Below are 17,264 nucleotides of genomic sequence, written 5' to 3'. Positions count from 1 at the left end.
TAGTTACGAGATAACACTTATAACCGGGTATAATCCTAGCTTAAGAACAAGGATAGGTTGGAATATGGGTTATTGTCAAAAGAGACATCATCTTTCACTCATCTCTATAGACCATTCGTAACAGCATAGATAAATCAGACCCTAAGATCAAAGAGTCTACTACATCATATCTCCATCTCTCATCTTTTGCCCCCTTCCAAAGATCAGGGGCGCCATGATTCTCTGGCTGCTTTTGGGGACCCCCTCCAAACCTCCATCAGAAATGGCCAATACATAAAGAGGTCAAGCAAAATATCCGACACGGGAAGTGAAAATATGGGGAGAGAGTGTGCATAAGAACTGCAAGACTAAAGAGGTAAAGAAATAAGTGTGGACCCCCGAAAAAAAAAACGCCAGCCGGATGCCACTCTGCATGGAGTCCCCAAACAACCGTGTTGTGACATACACGGGGAGATCACTAAAAAAATGGGGGGGTAGGCAGAAACAAGTTGGAAATCACATAACAGAGAAAAGTTCAGTTTTCAACATCAAGGTCATGGTGTTTTTTATTTTGCAACAGCCGAGCTCAAGACCTGTGTGCGGAAGAAGGCACCCTTGGTCTTCTCGATGACTTGCTGGTAAACCGACTGAGGGGGGTGGTTCATGATAACAGTGCCCTCCTTGTAATCGATCTTGGCGTCAACCCGGGTGTCGCGAATAAGGTTGACAATCCACTTCTCACCCTCATCCTGGTTCAGACCGAGGCGAGCGGAAAGGTCCCTAGTGAAAAAAGAGAGCACTCGTCAGTCTTTTGTCTATGCCAATTTCCAAATATAAACAAAAACTTACTTGATATCAATACGCTGGTGGATCTTGCAGTAGCTCTCGGAGATGAGATGACGGGCAGCGTCGACGAAAGCGTCGGCGGCCGACACAAGGAAGAAATCGCTGCGCAGCACATCCTCTGCCTCGCCGAGCTTCTTCTGTGCTTCCTCGAAATCGAAATCGACGTAAAGGGCCTTGACGAAGTCGGTGACGGGGTCGGTGTACTCGTAGTCCTCCTGGCGCACAACGCGGATGAGATCCTTCAATTGCTTCTGGTAGACACCAGAGTGCTTGTGGGGGCGGCTGCGGTTGGTGATGACAGCGGCGGCGAGGTAACGCAAAACCCAAGGGCAGCTGGTCTGGATGGTGTTGATGTAGGCGGGGGAGAAGAAGAGGTCGGTGAGGACGTCGCGGGCGGGGTCGTGGTTGAAGAAGGGGAACAGCGACCAGTGAATGAGCCAAGAGCGGTTGGTGAGCTGACCCATGGGGTTGTTGAACAGACGAGTCTCAATTGAGTCCTTGACCTTCTGAACCTCCTCCATCGCACCCTCCCAGTTGGTGGTCAAGATCTCTGATGCGAGCTTACCCCATGTGGCGGCGGCAACCTTGTCGTTGTCAGTGGACAGAACACGGAACTGGTAAAGCAGTTCAGCGGCATTTCCGTAGCTGCCGCAGCTGTACTGGAACCGTCCGTAGTCGTGGAGAGAGTTGACCATCTCGTTGGTGACGCCGTGCTGCTCCTCGAGGAACCGCAAGTTGGCGGCCTTGTCGCTCCGCAGGTTGCCCACAACCTCCTCATCCTGCAGCAATTCGGTAATCTTCTCACTCTGCTCCTGGTAGTGCTGTAGCTTGGCCAGAACCTCCTCGCGCTTCTTCACAAACTCATCGGGAATGGTGTCGGAATTGTTGATCTCCTGCCACAAGTTGGCGACGTAGTCAGTCATGTTGGTGTGCTTCAGGAGCTCGTACTTCGCCCGGGTGATTTCCTTGTCCTCCTCATCGCCGGTAGCGCTGAATTCGAGCAGGGGGAAGACCAAGTGACGGTCGAGGTAGGGGATGAGTCGGGGCAGCAAATCATGCTGGGATGCGATATCCTCGGCGGTCTTGGGCGTGTGAGCAGCAGCGCCGCTGAGCAAAGTCTCAGCGGTAGGGGGGGCGTTGTCTGCCATATTGGATCTCAAAAGATGGCAGGAGGGGGTTAAAGGTCTAGAGGGGGATAACAAAGGCCAACCGCGATCAATGGAGAATTTGCAGATTGTGCGGGCGTCGGTGGCCCTAAACCCTTTTTGGAAGTGGGTGTTGAAAAAGCGGTGGCAGAAAATCTGAGCAGAGGAGCATCAGATGTCGCTCTCTGATCTCACCAGTCTTTGCCTTGATATCCCCATTTTCTCCAACCAGGTCCTTTCTTTTGGTCCTCTAGAACGTGAGAAATGCCGTCTCTTCTACACTCGGGCCCGTCCTCTGCCATGCGAAAGCAGGCAACGGCCATTCCTCTTCGCGTCAACTCTACACAGTCCGTGGCTTCCGTTCAGAGATGTAGTTCATTTTCCACATTATGTCCTCAGGCAACATTGCAAGCTTCACGTAAGTTACCTCTTGTTCAATTCTATATTGATCTCCTGATCTCTTGTGAACTACAAGAGCAAAGCCGGACCCTCGGGTCTTGCACTATCTTGTAACCAACGGACAAGAAAGAGAAAGGAAAAACATGCATCTATGCCGTGTTGGTTTCGTTTCGGAGCAAAGAGCGCATAGCTAACCCTATATCTCAGATCGTCCTCAATTCTCTCATCCTACTCTCCCTACCCGCCAAAGCCGTACCTTCCTCGCTCATCTCGGTCGTCAAGCGCAAGCCCTGAAACAACAATCTACCCCATCGGCAACCCCATCTCCAGCCAAATCAGACAAGAAACCCAGTCCCACCCTGCAGCTCACCAACCTCCCCTATTTCGTCCGTCGCACTGCCTCCAATCAATTGCCTGTCTACGTCGTCACAAAGGCCGGCGGTACCAAGCAACTCACTAAGCTTCAGAAGACCGAAGGCGATCTGGACGCGCTCCGCAACGACCTGGCTTCTGCCCTGGGAGTTGTTGATGGAAACAAGCCTAACCCTGACGTTACTCTTAACCGACTCACTGGCCACATCATTGTCAAGGTATGCTGTCTTCTACAGTGCAATTGATTATCATGCAACGGAAATTGATATTTTTGATACAGGGCTGGCGCAAACCCGAGATTGTGAACTTCCTCCAGGAGCGGAGATTCTAATTGCTTTCTTCTCTAATACCTCAATCTTATCCCACACGCCTGCGATTGAAGAGCTCATTTGAACCATTCCAATGACCCGAAGATCCCACCCCAAAAAGCATCATCATACCCCTATTGCGAGGGGTATGCTAGAACATACTTATCGGAGAGAGCAAAAATCACATCACGTCGAAAACAAGGGAGAAAGAAAGAAACAAACGCTCACGGTGGTCCCTGATGTGGATGGGTCATATCTATTTCCTTGATCTCTCTCTTCTCTTCTCTCGGTGCATACCTTAATCTCGTTGCGGGTTGTTTTTCTTCCCCCTTTTTTCCTTTTTCTTTGGTGTTTGTGTCTTATCTTTCCGGTCGTGTCTTCTGGCGTCCACCTGCTTTTTGCGTTCTTGTTTCCTTGCTTCTCTCTCTACCTGTAACACTTCCAATCTGTACATTTTCGACGACTCGATGGGTGCTAGTGCTTTGATATCGAATGACCACATGGCATTTTCATTCAGGAAATCATTCAGGAAACTTGTAGATGCGCAGTATATATGCTCCTGTCTGTTGGAAAGTGTAGGCCACTGGCAGACCTGTTTCAAGACCTCTAGATTCCAATTACTTCGCCAAGCAGACGGAACTGAGGGGCTTTCTTGCCCTCTTGTGTTTCTGTTAAATGCTTGGATGTGCCCGAGTCCAAGCCCTGATCTGTGGTAAGCCATTAATTTGATATTTACGACTCTAGATGGGCGCAAAGGGAAAATGGTCATGATGCAAGTATCTCTCGATTTGCGTCGAGGGTATTTTGAGCATTGTACACCTAAACAGAACAGAACGCTATCTCACGAGAACAAAAAGTAAAATCCCCATCACCCACCAGCGCCCAAAAGTTAAGAATAGAAAGACTAACAGTCGAACATGAGTACAAATGACATGAGAGAAAATCAAGATTGTCGTATATGCTAAGTGGAAGAGGATCCGATTCCCCCGAGGCGGGACTGGTACGAAACCAACTTGTCACCAGCGCAACTGGAGGTTCATGCAGACATCATTTACTCCGCCAACCGAGCATATGTGAGGAGCTGGCGAACAACACCACCGTCGATGTTGGGGAGGAGCAGTGCACCTAGCAGGCTTTCTTTTCTGGGAAGGATTCCGGACGGGATGCTGAGAGGGGAGGTGTTGTCGACTTGCTTTGATTTTTCGGCGAGTCGGCGTAGAATCCCTAGTCCTCGGTTGACAATCGAACTGAAGGCATACGCATCGGCTTCGGCCTGACTTCTTTGTCGCATATTGATCTGCGGGATGCGTTCTGTGCACAGTGCGCATGAAAGTCGCAGGAGATGGACGGCGAATCCGTCGACTGACTCGAGCCATGCTTTGGCCAGAGGGCCATCGGCGAATGTGGTGAGAACATCAGCTGACAAAAGACCTTGCATCAAGAACACTTTGCGTGCATCCACGACGGCCATGGGCTTTTTGTCGGGGACACAGGAGATGGCAAGGCCAAACGCGCGTGTTAATAACTCCGGTTGCGGTGGTGCAGACCCATCGCCAGAGAATATGGCTTTGAAGTAAGTTCGGTTCGGGTCATCTCTAGCCAGCATTTTGGCAAGCCCATCAACAGCAGCTGGGGTGTATCGATCAACCGAAGAGTTAAATGCAGTGAACATCACTTTGCCGGAGGGTGATGTGGGTTCACGTTCGGGCGAGAATGCCAAAAGGAAAATCAACAGATTCAGCGCCTCGTCCTTGCCGGGAATTTGAACAACATGCGCCAAGTTACTCAGCAAGATCACAGCATCCTTCATGAAGTCTAACGTGTTGTGGCTTGTCCGCAAGAACATCTTGCGAGTGCCCATGTAACGAAAGACGGCGGAAAACAGCTGAGCGACAGGAGGGATACCAAGAGGTAGGAAGTTCGTCTCGCTGAACGAGAAATTGCGCAGGATGGTGGTAATACAGATGAGTCGATCGACGGCCCGGTCTAGTTCGTACTCGATACTTCCAAATTCGGGAACATCTGCAAGCGATGTGTTTTCAGACTGGCAGTCCCGTGTGACTTCATCATAGGAACGTAGGACCATAGTATCCGACTCTTCCGCAGTGTGTTGTGCTAGAAGATCGGCCTGATCTTCAGCACAGTCGATCAGGCTCTCTACCAAGTCATCACAGTTCTCCAATGATATCTGAACGGATGGTTCACCAGAAAGTGTGGTGAGTGTATCCAAGGCAACCCGGATCTCGGCATAGATGCCGGACTTGAGCGCCATTGTCAGCGCGTGAATATCAACAACTCCTAGTTCTGCAAAGCCTGGCACGTCTGGCTTTAGCCTCGAGATATCATCGCCAATCTGGTACATCTCATCAACGGCGATAGGCCCGTGAAAACGACTTCCTGTCAGAACCATAGGTTTGAAAGTTTCCTCAATGGGTCGTTTTACTAGTTGTTCTTGCTTTTGTTCCTGTTGTACTGGCTGCTGTGGGCCCGGAACAGGCGTGACGCCCTTTGCAGATTGCGGGGACGGAGCTGCGAACTGTCCGGTAGTGGGCTCAGTAGGTGGGACCGGTGGTTGCGACGCCCTCGAGATGCTTGGCCGATGCCCGGCCTGAGCTGGCCTGCTTTGGCTTCGTGCGTGTGTCGGCGTGGCAAATCCATTCACTGGGTTCCCTGGGGCATTATTATGAACTGGCATGTTATTCTGGGGGGACTGCGCCATTCCCTGAGCTTGCTCAAATCCTGGATTAGGCTTCACTGAAGGAGACTGGAATTGACCAGGCGGCCGCGGTATCCCGCCTTGTTGCTGCTGTTGATGTTGCTGCTGCTGCTGCATCTGATCCGCCATTTGTTTTTGCTGTGAGCTGATGAAAGCTTGTTCGTAAGGAGCCAGGTTCCTGGAGTGCTGAGCTTGAATCTCCTGGGCAGCCATGGGGTATTGCATCTGGGGGAATTGCAGCTGATGTGCAACTGCTGGCCACATATTCGTCGCTGTGACCTTTTTTGATCCTCCCATCTTCATCACCGTGGCGTAGAGCTGAACAAGGTGGATCGGACGGCCACAGACAATAGGATTCTGGTCCAAGGGAAGATTCTGGCTTGTCATGAATTTGTGCAATGAGCGCAAGAATGCTTCTGGGTTATTGGGTTTCGGCATGTTCGACTGCATGTTCGGTGGCATTTGTCTCATACCTCCCATGGGCTGAGGATTGCCCATGGGGTTCATGCCTCCTGGAACCGGGCGACCAGGCATTGCAGAATTGGGATTCATCCGTGTCTGTTGCATGGCAGCCAGCCGTTGTTGTTGATTCGCTAAAGCTTGATGGTAGCCCTGTTGCATGCCACTAAACTGCGGCGCCTGCATCGAGGGCTGAGGGGCTCCGGAAGTCATTCCACCAAACTGCTGCGCCTGCATGAAGTTGGCGTTCTGGGGCGTATTCACGCGACTGCCATCCGACTGTGATGGAGACATATGGGGTCCAGGGTGCGGGCCAGCGGGCGAGAAGGGGCTCGGAGACGCTGTGCCCATGCGAGCGCTTTGTTGATCAAATTCCTGCATGATGGGCGACTGCGTTACATTCGGAGACGCTCCTTGCTGGAGATGCTGGTACGGCGTTGGGTGTTGCGGGAATTGCGGAGTGCCATTGGCCGGTCCTTGATAACCCGGAAATGGCTGGTGGGGGGTCTGGGATCGCGACCCCGTCACGCCGCCGGGTGCTGGCCTTGGCGACATGGGCATGCCATCTTCTGGCCGGGCTCGCTTGGATGGAATCACTTGGTTTGGATTGTGGAAGCCTGGCGAAGCGTTCCGCGGCACCCCATTATTGAACATGCGCTGAAATTGAGATGGATCCTGGGGGGTGGGGGAACCATGAAGGAAAGCAGTAGAGGGATCTATGGTGGATGGATGGAAGACGCCATTATCCTGGCCAGGAATATTCGAGGCGTCGGCAAGCCAGGCATTCATGTCGAGCGGTTTTGCCAACCCATCTACCTAGGACGGAGTCAGCACGCGAACATTGGCTCATGCGCCATTACAATGTGCAAAACACCCCATATAGGAATCAAGGAAGTATAGGATTTAGTCCAATGATGGACGATCAGGTGGACGCGTCGGAGGCGAGTTGTTTGGAGTCGCGCCCAGACCCGGTCGCGACACGGATCAAAGAGAAGGTGGGGAGGGAAGGCACAAGGGGAATATTGGAGACAATATAGGGAGGGGGAAGGAGGGGAGGGAATGAGGTACATACCGATAAGGCTGGAGTGGCTTAAATTCCGCTTTTTATACGGATGACTGAGGCCTCCCGGAATTGGTAGATGGGGGGATATGAAGGGGACAGAGGTTGGCCAGGTATGGTCACGTGGCGTGGAAACCTAAGGCAACAAACCACGGAGAAGGACGGAGTCAAAGGCGTTTAAAGATGATGGGGGGATGGGGGGAAGGGTAAGAAGCTGGGGTAGGCTAAAAATGTTAGCAAATCACAAGGAACTTCAGTCTTGATCTTTTGAAAGAGCCAAGATATTATAATAATGGAAGCTCCTCCAGAAACCACGGACAAATGACGGTTACAGGAGGGACATAAGGGAAGGGGGGGGGGGGGTGCGTGGCCACAACCAAATATTATCAATACATGTAATAAAATAAGAGTAGAACAGTAGGGGAAAAAAATAGCAAACGGAACGAAACAATAACCAAATAGAACTTACCAATTCACAAGATCCGTTCAGTTAGGGATGAAAGGGGAAGTGGAGAGAGAAGAAGGGGAAAAATTACTGACTCAGAGCTTTCGTAAAACCTTGGAATCACCTCACCTGTTCTGGTTACTTGTGTTACTGCGTAATTTTCTTTTAGTCGCTTTCTTTTTTTTTTTTTGCAGTTTTCTCCTCGTCTTTTTCGTTAGTCTTCTCTCTGTTCTTTTTTTTTCAGTTAGCTTTCCTCCCCTTATGCTGGTTTGGATTTCCCATATTGGCGTTTGTTATCTCATTCAGATCGGGTGTTGCCAGCCTCAACCTGCATATGAAAGAGACTGGCCACGCATAGGGCACACATAGGGGAGAATAATGGGAAAATTTAGGGAACAGAGGTAATATGGAAATCTCTTTCTGAGAGAAAATTGCCATAAAACCCCCCATCTTCCCCTCAGACTTTGTAAGTTCATCTAAACGATGATCCATTCCAACGGTCTCCCGAGTCAGGTTAGATCGTATACTCCAACCCCGATATGGTCATGTTAGCAGCCACCTAGTGATAAATTCCAAAGGGGAGAATTGGCATGAAAAAAGGGAGTCTTCCCAGACTAAAATATGGGGGGAAGGGGAAGAAGAAATAATGGGAGGGAAATAAAAATAAAAAGAACTAGAGCCGTCACGGTGGCCACCTGGGCAGGTGGTTCTCCTTATATAAAGCTCAGGCTAGCGTCTGATCATCTTGTCGATACGCGCCCAATCCCCCCGAAGTCACCAAAAATTCGAGGGCCAACAAGTAAAAGAGTGGATTGACCTGGGTTTCCTCGTGAACCCGGTGCAAGGATCCGACTCGATCCGCATGGGAAATCATGACGGCTTTGGTGCCTGTCCCACCTACCGTGTCCCGGCCTACTCCACCGCTAGAGATGATTGGGTCGACTTTTCTTCATTTCCCTTCTGGAGGGCTTTGGCAAGCTTGAGGTCATGGCTAACTCCAATGGTAAGCATGCTCGTGTCTCAAAGGCCTTTGCGCACGGTGGTCCAATATGATATTCTCCTGGGTTGAACCTGACCAGGTGTCAAAATGACATGCCTAGTGCATCTATATATCACTGGATGAAACAATACCCTAGGCAAATGAGCCTAAAAGTCTTCTAAGATGCTCGTCATTGGCTCCAAGGCTACATATTCCACAGCCGCCGCTAGCGTCAGACCATAGATTTGGATGATACACTCAAGACAGGATTAGTGTATACTTGATACCTAGTAAGATACAAGGAGAATGATGGTCAGAACTAGCAAGTCTCTCCAATGTTCTAACTATGTAATTTAGAATTATCTTTTGTTCCTGGTGAGATTACTGCAGTGCAAGTTGACAGGGCGCCTAATTTGGTAGTGTTACCGTATCGCCAATTGGAATGAGGCGAAGTAAACGTAAACCACATACATATACACTATAATGTAGAGAATAACCACCCGTGGGTCTTAGGATATATTTTACATGGCCCTAAACACATTGGAACTAAGTCTACAACTGGACTGTTGGCAAGGCCAATTGGCTGGCATCACGTGATCGATAAGCTTCCCGGCTCATAGCATCGAAAGCTCCAGATGGCTGAACTCCGAGCCCTTCACACAGCGCGTCATTCACCAACCATCTCCAAAGCACATCACATTTTTCTTTCATTTCCAACTGATACATATATTACCCTTTCTCATCTTGCTCGCTGCCCAAAGTATTCATCATGGGAGACGTTGCCGTGGAGAACCCGGCGAACAACGTCACGCCTCTTACCAAGCCAGGTGCGCTTGACGCCCTCGCCAACTTGGATTCCCTTGATGGCACAGGGGCCGATGGAAATGATGAATATGCTACCCTCAAGAGGCTACAGAGACATCTCGAGTACGTCTGACTGTATTTGTTGGATGGAGTGATCTGTACTGACGTCGAACACAGGTATATCCAACTGCAGGAGGAATACATCAAGGATGAGCAGAGGTATGCATATTAGATTCTATTATTTGATATTCGCATCAGTTACTAATTACTCGTTCGCTGCAGGAGCTTGAAGCGGGAACTAGTCCGGGCACAAGAAGAGATCAAGCGCATACAGAGTGTGCCATTGGTCATCGGACAGTTTATGGAGGCAATCGATCAAAAGTATGTTATTCATTTCTGTGTCTGGGCCTCTGGGCGAGATGATCATTTTGCTAACTAGTATCTCTAGTACCGGCATTGTGCAAAGCTCGACCGGTTCTAATTACGTCGTCCGCATCCTCTCCACTCTCGACCGCGAGAAGCTGAAGCCCTCATCCTCGGTTGCCCTTCACCGCCACTCCAATGCCCTTGTCGATATTCTTCCTCCCGAGGCTGACTCCTCGATTGCAATGCTGGGTGAGAATGAGAAGCCCGATGTGACGTATGCAGATGTCGGTGGCTTGGATATGCAGAAGCAGGAGATTCGGGAGGCCGTCGAGTTGCCTTTGACGCATTTCGAACTCTACAAGCAAATCGGTGGGTAGTCATGGATCCATTGCGGCTAATGGCGACGCTAACAGTTTGTAGGTATTGACCCTCCCCGTGGTGTCTTGCTCTATGGCCCCCCGGGAACTGGAAAGACCATGCTGGTGAAAGCCGTGGCCAATAGCACAACCGCCAGCTTCATCCGTGTCAACGGATCAGAGTTTGTACAGAAGTATCTAGGAGAGGGACCTCGCATGGTCCGTGACGTGTTCCGGATGGCTCGTGAGAACTCCCCAGCCATTATCTTCATTGACGAAATCGATGCGATCGCCACGAAGCGTTTCGATGCCCAGACTGGTGCCGATCGTGAAGTCCAGCGTATTCTGTTGGAGTTGCTGAACCAGATGGACGGTTTCGAACAAACCAGCAACGTCAAGGTCATCATGGCCACCAACCGAGCCGACACCCTGGACCCGGCTTTGCTGCGTCCTGGTCGTCTGGACCGAAAGATCGAGTTCCCGAACCTGCGTGACCGACGTGAGCGCCGATTGATCTTCACAACCATTGCAGCAAGGATGTCACTGTCCCCAGAAGTGGACCTCGATGCCCTGATCGTGCGCAACGACCCATTGTCTGGTGCTGTCATTGCTGCTATCATGCAGGAGGCCGGTCTGCGGGCTGTCCGCAAGAACCGTTACAATATTATCCAATCGGACCTTGAAGATGCTTATGCTGTCCAGGTCAAGACTGGACAGGATGATGACCGGTACGTTCCTTCTCTGCTCTTTGTGTTTTTCTATATCACTAACCGGTTTCTTGTAGTCCTGACTTCTACCGGTAAATCCTTGAGTTTTTCGGGAACGTGGGTATGAATGACAAGAGCTTGGTCTCCCTCACCAGTTGTATTATCAATAATATGCAGGCGCCATGTGTCACAATGTTTTTTGGTCCTATGATGTCCGTTCAACCTTTTGGATTGTAGATGTACATTGTAGATTGGTTGGCAGCACCCTATCCGTAGACAGTTTTGAGTACATTTAAATATGTTTCCGTCACTTTTGTCTGGAATAGCCGATATGCTATCAATGATATATCATATAACTAGTATCGCTTTTAGATGCGGATGACTCGGGGAAAGAGTCGAGATATTTATATCCATTCGATCCTGGGAGCGACTACTTTTCTTTTCCTCTTTGTTTTTATCTACGTCCTGGTGTATGTTTTTAATATTATATTCACAAAGCGGCGGCTTAACAGTTCAACATCATATTTACCTACTTGTTCCAAGTGACTATTTCTGAGGCTGGAATATACTAAAGGCCCCAAGCCAAGCGAACCATACTGAGGCCCATTCTAGACGATGTACCCCGTATGCAGCGTGGTATTCACTTATTGAAGTTAAGGCAGCCTTTGAGCATCTGAACCTTGAAAGGGCACGCGATCCCTTGAAAGGCGCCAAGCGGAGTATTTTCTGGAGAGTTGCGGCCTCTGGGCTACACATGCTTAAAAGTGTAGAATGATACTCCGTGCACATCGAAAACTTTATGGTGTACCAGAACAGGGCACGATACCTTCCTGTAAAACAATAATAGCATCATCAGCGTAGCCTTTTGCCACATCATCTATCTTGCAGCTGCCAGGTACGCCGGGAGGGGGTGTTTTCCGACCAGGTCCGACCACGCCCAGGCACCAGCCCAAAGTGCTTTTTCCCTGCTCTCCAAGCTTGTACGGAGAATAGTATGGCGGAGTCATAGTAAGCCAGTGAGTAAAATAGAGAATCAAGAAATATCCCTTTGGGAATGTCCCGGGTAGGCTGAGAACCCATGTCATGAGTCCATCGCCCAAAGGGGGTTAGTGTGACCCTCCCGCTTCCGTCATCGTCCTCTCCAGCCTCCACTTCCCCCATCTACTGCCCTTATCTCCTCTCTCCTTCTCACATCCAAGTCATTCTCTTTTTTTGCATCAAACATCTACAACTTTCTTTTTTCGTATTGAATGATGAAGTCGTTCACTCTCCTGACAGCTTCGGCGCTGTTGGGCAGCGCTGCCGCTGAGGTTCACAGACTCAAGCTCAACAAGGTCCCTCTGGCCGAGCAACTGGTATGATCATCGCTATCGGCCCAAGGATACCCGAAACTAATAGATTGAAGAACACACACAACATCGATGCTCATGTGCACAACCTGGGCCAGAAGTACATGGGAATTCGTCCCGAGAAGCACCAGGACTTGTTCCACGACACTTCCTTTAATCCTGCTGCTGGCCATGATGTGTTGGTTGACAACTTCCTGAATGCTCAGTGTAAGATGCCACCCCAGAGAAACTTTACGCTCTGAGGAATGACACTGACCTCTTCAGACTTCTCCGAGATCTCCATCGGTACCCCTCCCCAGACCTTCAAGGTTGTCCTTGATACCGGTAGCTCCAACCTGTGGGTCCCTTCTTCGCAGTGCAGCTCTATCGCCTGCTTCCTTCACAGCAAGTATGACTCGTCTTCTTCGAGCACCTATGAGAAGAATGGCACCGAGTTCGAGATTCGTTATGGATCTGGCAGCCTGAGCGGCTTCGTGTCTAGGGACACCCTTCAGATTGGTGACCTGAAGGTCAAGGGACAGGACTTTGCGGAAGCTACCAATGAGCCCGGTCTGGCTTTTGCCTTCGGTCGTTTCGATGGTATTCTCGGCCTTGGCTATGATACCATCTCCGTGAACAAGATGGTCCCTCCCTTCTACCACATGATCAACCAGAAGCTCGTTGATGAGCCTGTGTTCGCTTTCTACCTTGGCGATGCCAACAAGGATGGCGATAACTCCGTGGCTACTTTCGGTGGCATTGACGAAAGCCACTACACTGGTGAGCTGATCAAGATCCCTCTCCGTCGCAAGGCGTACTGGGAGGTCGAGCTCAACTCCATTGCCCTTGGCGACAATGTTGCTGAACTTGAGAACACCGGAGTCATTCTGGACACTGGTACCTCCCTCATTGCCCTGCCCTCCACCATGGCCGAGCTTCTGTAAGTTGATATTCTGCCTGTCTTTGTAACCTCTTTACTGACTTATCCCACAGGAACAAGGAGATCGGTGCCACTAAGGGCTTCACTGGTCAGTACAGTGTCGAGTGTGACAAGCGGGACTCGCTACCCGACCTCACCTTCACCCTGGGCGGCCACAAGTTCACCATTGGCCCCTACGACTATGTCCTGGAGGTCCAGGGCTCTTGCATCAGCAGCTTCATGGGCATGGACTTCCCCGAGCCTGTGGGTCCCCTGGCTATTTTGGGTGATGCCTTCCTGCGCCGCTGGTACAGTGTCTATGATGTCGGTAACAACGCCGTCGGTCTGGCCAAGGCCAAATAAATGCCCTAATGCTCAATGGCCCGGTGAGCTGTGAATATCAAAGTACTAGTTGACACCAAGAGATTGCTTCGTATATACATGGGGCTCATGGGTTGAACGTATGCTTTCATAGCGCACTTCATTTGCCTATTGCTAGGTAGCATTTTGATCAGGGTTTTTGTTTTTGCTGGCACAGCCCCATCATGAGGCCTGTTCACTGGTATTGCAAATTGACATCTTTATTGGTTAAGATTTACCTATTGCATTTGTCCTTTCTATTGAATAAGTCTTCCCTCATAGAGGCCTCGATATGCAGAGCTATATCTCTCGGCAATTTCCACACGGTAAGAACTTGAGTGGCAGTTTGGCTGGGCTGGTTAAGGTGCAGGTAAACATAACAGTTAAGTTTCCAATACATACAGTCAGAGAAAGTGAGTTGGATGTCACTATTAGCGCCCAAGAGTGAAAGTTCACCTGATAGAGCCATTATACCTAGGTAGGTATCAGCCCACATCATTCATGAGAAATAAGATACTTGAACTGAAGTAAACCGCATGTCAATCAGCAAGAGTAGATACCGGTTTTCAAGTACCGGTATGACATAAGCGGAAGTAGCTCTCAACCTGGATCGAGTGAGTCCCCGCACAACTTCAATGAGCTTGCCTTTTCTTTGATCGCAGCCCGCATTTCTCTTTCAACCTTTTCCACCTCCTCAAATTCAAGCGAATTATTCCGCCTGGTGTGTGACTTACTTCTGGACTCCGCGCTAGGTTGTGCTAGGCGCACGGTTTTCTTTTCCCATCCGCGCCTTGGAGTGGCGATTCCCTTTGCGCTGCCTAAATCACCACTCACATCTACTTATTCCACCGATTTAGCTTGGACCACTGAGTCATAGGCTTTATTACTCCCAAAACCCCGATATTATCCAGCTCTACACGCGTTGCGTGTCGGTGATGGCTTCGTAGCCGGAGTCGCACGCGATCACTCCATTCGACCCACAGTCCTTGACGCGCGCGCGCTATCAACAAACGAAGGACACAGAATATATTTTGAAGAGCACCAGGACAGGGACTGAGAGTTAGTACATTACATCGCCTGGGGGCGAACGAAGAGCAACGATGCTTGTCCGTCTGCCCACCAGCCTACATTACCCGATTACCGTGACGTCGCTGCTCAAACAGCCTGGTGACACGGTCGAAAGGAATGAGGCTTTGTTTTGGTATGTCTATGAGACTGCCGTCACCGAGGGTGATGGGCTGGGGAACACTGTCGAGGTGATGCGTAGATACCCGGCTAGATTTGAAACGACTGTTAATGGAGAGATCATTGAATGGCATATCCAAAAGGGAGACGTTATTGATGAACCGTGAGCATATCGATCCTTATCTTATACTGTTGAACGTTGTCTAATTCTTTGCTAGGGTCAATGTCATCGAAATCAATGAGCCTTGCGCGCACGAGATCCAGTTTGGAGGACTTTGCGCCGAGTGCGGGAAGGACATGACCGAGTATGTATAAGCCTTCCAGTGGAAAGGAAATCGAGCTTGTCTAACTGCCCGTCTCATGGACAGGTCTACGTACAACACCGAAGTCGCAGATTCTATGCGTGCTCCAATATCCATGGCCCATGACAACGTCACACTTACGGTCAGCGCACGGGAAGCAACCCGAGTTGAAGAAGATGCGAAGCGCCGGCTACTTGCATCGAGGCGTTTGACTCTGGTGGTGGATCTTGATCAAACTATTATCCATGCCACTGTTGATCCAACAGTGGGGGAATGGAGAGAAGACAAACAAAATCCGAACCACGAAGCTGTGCGGGATGTGCGACAATTCCAATTGATTGATGATGGACCTGGGATGCGTGGATGCTGGTACTACATCAAGCTGCGGCCCGGACTGGAGGAATTCCTGCAAAATGTGGCAGAGATTTATGAGTTGCACATCTACACCATGGGTACTCGTGCTTATGCCCAACATATTGTTGATATCATTGACCCTACCCGCAAGCTGTTCGGAGACCGAATTCTTAGTCGTGACGAGAGCGGAAGTTTGACGGTCAAGGACCTGCAACGGCTGTTCCCAGTGGACACAAAGATGGTGGTAATCATTGATGATCGTGGTGACATCTGGCGGTGGAGTCCCAATCTGATTAAGGTCTCGCCTTATGACTTCTTCGTCGGAATTGGTGACATCAATTCTAGTTTCCTCCCAAAGAAGGAAGATATTGGCGCGAACAAGCCTCAGATCGAAGCAAAGGCACCAGAGAAGACCAAAGAACACCACGTCAATGGTAAAACGCAAGAGGGGGGCGATATCTCAGCATTAGAACAGCTGGTGACCATGGGAGGTGGAGACAGCCCAAGGCTCCTACAGGAGCAGACTGATGCACAAGAAGAGACAATATTGCATCAGGTGGAGGACCGACCTTTGTTGCAGAAGCAAAAGGAATTGGAGGCAGAGGATAATGTCGGTGAAGCCAGTGAGGCATCGTCTGGCGTCGAAGAAGCCCATGAATCTGCGAAACATCGACACCACCTACTCGAGGATCACGATCAAGAACTCTTCCAGCTGCAAAACCGACTCGAGCAAGTACATCTTCAGTTCTATGATGAATATGACAAGACACGGACTCGGACTCCCGCTCTCGACGGTCGGGTGGCAGCTCTAAGGGGTGAGAGACTTCACTCGAGAGACAAAGACATGGATCTCAAATCAGTCCCCGATATCAAGGATATCATGCCGCGGATTAAGCGGCGTATCCTCGGAGGGGTGGTGTTGGTATTTTCAGGTGTGCTTCCTTTGGGAATAGACTTCCAAAATGCAGACATTTCCCTGTGGGCGAAGAGCTTTGGTGTGACGATCTCGTCAAGGGTAAATGCCCGCACAACTCATCTTGTGGCTGGGCGCAATCGCACCGCCAAAGTGAGGGAAGCCACTCGCTATCCCAACGTCAAGATCGTGACTACACAATGGCTTGTCGACTCGTTGGTTCAGTGGAGACATGTAGACGAAGAACCATATCTCCTCCCGCTTCACCCAGACGACCGGGGCGACCCCCTGACCCCAAGTGAACTAGAACTTGAGACCTCCATGCTCTCGTCCACAGACGAGGATATAACAGGGTCGCAATGGACACAAGAAGACGACGCCGAAGATATCTTCAAGGCATCCGGTCTGGACGAGACATCGCCAGTCGGGTACGGTGCCGATGAACAAGCCGCTGTGCACGACGAACTGAAGGACTTCCTGGGTAGCGATGACGAAAGTGAAAGCGACACCGAGTCCTTATTAGACGAACCATCCACGGGAGGCAAGAAGCGTAAACGCAACGAAGATACCGAAAGCGGCACTGATGAAGAAGAGTCTGGAGATGACGACGGAGACGACCATGACAAACAAGGCTCCCGGCTCTCCCAACGCATCAAACGCTCTTACGAGCGCAACACCAAGCTGCGGGAAATCACATCTGCTCCTGCCTCTGGTAGTGACCAGGTTTCCCCAGGCCTTCCAGAAACGCCAGCTGTGGAGGGGGTGTCTGACTCCGAAACTGCGGGAACCAGCAGCGGTGCCAACGCTGGGTATCCTCACCCAGATGACGACGATGATGAGCTGGAACGGGAGATGCTTGCTGCGTTCGAAGGCGGAGGGTATGACTCTCAGGTAGAGGCAGAAGCTGCAGCCGAGAATGGATAGAGCACTCCATTGATTTTGTGTCTTGTCGTTTCAAGTTC

At 50.3% G+C, this 17,264-nt stretch overlaps 6 protein-coding genes across 6 annotated transcripts; 4 read left to right on the top strand and 2 right to left on the bottom strand.

Annotated features, from left to right (window-relative positions):
• Positions 1-545: 545 nt before the first annotated feature.
• On the bottom strand, positions 546-1,973 carry N7525_003215 (eukaryotic translation initiation factor 3 subunit E; the record flags this gene model as incomplete). Its single annotated transcript, XM_002559340.1, has 2 exons — positions 546-759; positions 829-1,973. 2 exons carry the CDS (start codon positions 1,971-1,973, stop codon positions 546-548), a joined length of 1,359 nt encoding a protein of 452 aa, XP_002559386.1.
• A 261-nt stretch (positions 1,974-2,234) lies between these two features.
• N7525_003214 (mitochondrial 54S ribosomal protein mL49) lies at positions 2,235-3,072 on the top strand (the record flags this gene model as incomplete). Its single annotated transcript, XM_002559341.1, has 3 exons — positions 2,235-2,388; positions 2,577-2,959; positions 3,022-3,072. The coding sequence occupies 3 exons, from the start codon at positions 2,235-2,237 to the stop codon at positions 3,070-3,072; spliced, it is 588 nt and encodes a 195-aa protein (XP_002559387.1).
• A 1,028-nt stretch (positions 3,073-4,100) lies between these two features.
• Positions 4,101-7,013, bottom strand: N7525_003213 (putative ARID/BRIGHT domain protein (SWI1); the record flags this gene model as incomplete). The annotated part of the gene is made up of 1 exon (XM_002559342.2): positions 4,101-7,013. One exon carries the CDS (start codon positions 7,011-7,013, stop codon positions 4,101-4,103), a length of 2,913 nt encoding a protein of 970 aa, XP_002559388.2.
• Positions 7,014-9,432: 2,419 nt separating this feature from the next.
• On the top strand, positions 9,433-11,139 carry rpt3 (proteasome regulatory particle base subunit RPT3). The gene is made up of 6 exons (XM_002559343.2): positions 9,433-9,635; positions 9,690-9,731; positions 9,795-9,893; positions 9,961-10,247; positions 10,299-10,962; positions 11,019-11,139. Exons 1-6 carry the CDS (start codon positions 9,478-9,480, stop codon positions 11,035-11,037), a joined length of 1,269 nt encoding a protein of 422 aa, XP_002559389.1. The 5' UTR covers positions 9,433-9,477; the 3' UTR covers positions 11,038-11,139.
• A 1,055-nt stretch (positions 11,140-12,194) lies between these two features.
• On the top strand, positions 12,195-13,551 carry N7525_003211 (uncharacterized protein; the record flags this gene model as incomplete). Its single annotated transcript, XM_002559345.1, has 4 exons — positions 12,195-12,296; positions 12,347-12,497; positions 12,555-13,209; positions 13,263-13,551. The coding sequence occupies 4 exons, from the start codon at positions 12,195-12,197 to the stop codon at positions 13,549-13,551; spliced, it is 1,197 nt and encodes a 398-aa protein (XP_002559391.1).
• A 1,097-nt stretch (positions 13,552-14,648) lies between these two features.
• On the top strand, positions 14,649-17,226 carry fcpA (protein-serine/threonine phosphatase; the record flags this gene model as incomplete). The annotated part of the gene is made up of 3 exons (XM_061212638.1): positions 14,649-14,896; positions 14,952-15,038; positions 15,102-17,226. The coding sequence occupies 3 exons, from the start codon at positions 14,649-14,651 to the stop codon at positions 17,224-17,226; spliced, it is 2,460 nt and encodes an 819-aa protein (XP_061069659.1).
• Between the last annotated feature and the right edge of the window lie 38 nt (positions 17,227-17,264).

The sequence above is a fragment of the Penicillium rubens genome (genome assembly GCF_028828025.1).
Source record: "Penicillium rubens strain IBT 27055 chromosome Unknown utg000002l_segment0_segment0, whole genome shotgun sequence".
Lineage (NCBI taxonomy): Eukaryota > Fungi > Ascomycota > Eurotiomycetes > Eurotiales > Aspergillaceae > Penicillium > Penicillium rubens.
The sequence above is the reverse complement of the archived record's forward strand: the minus strand, read 5'-3'. Positions and strand labels throughout refer to the sequence as shown.

Bases quoted from the DNA above. Each gene is read 5' to 3' on its own strand.
- rpt3 (XM_002559343.2), top strand. From the start codon at position 9,478: ATGGGAGACGTTGCCGTGGAGAACCCGGCGAACAACGTCACGCCTCTT. The intron at 9,636-9,689 runs GTACGTCTGACT...CGTCGAACACAG, and splicing joins AGGCTACAGAGACATCTCGA to GTATATCCAACTGCAGGAGG. The intron at 10,248-10,298 runs GTGGGTAGTCAT...AACAGTTTGTAG, and splicing joins CGAACTCTACAAGCAAATCG to GTATTGACCCTCCCCGTGGT.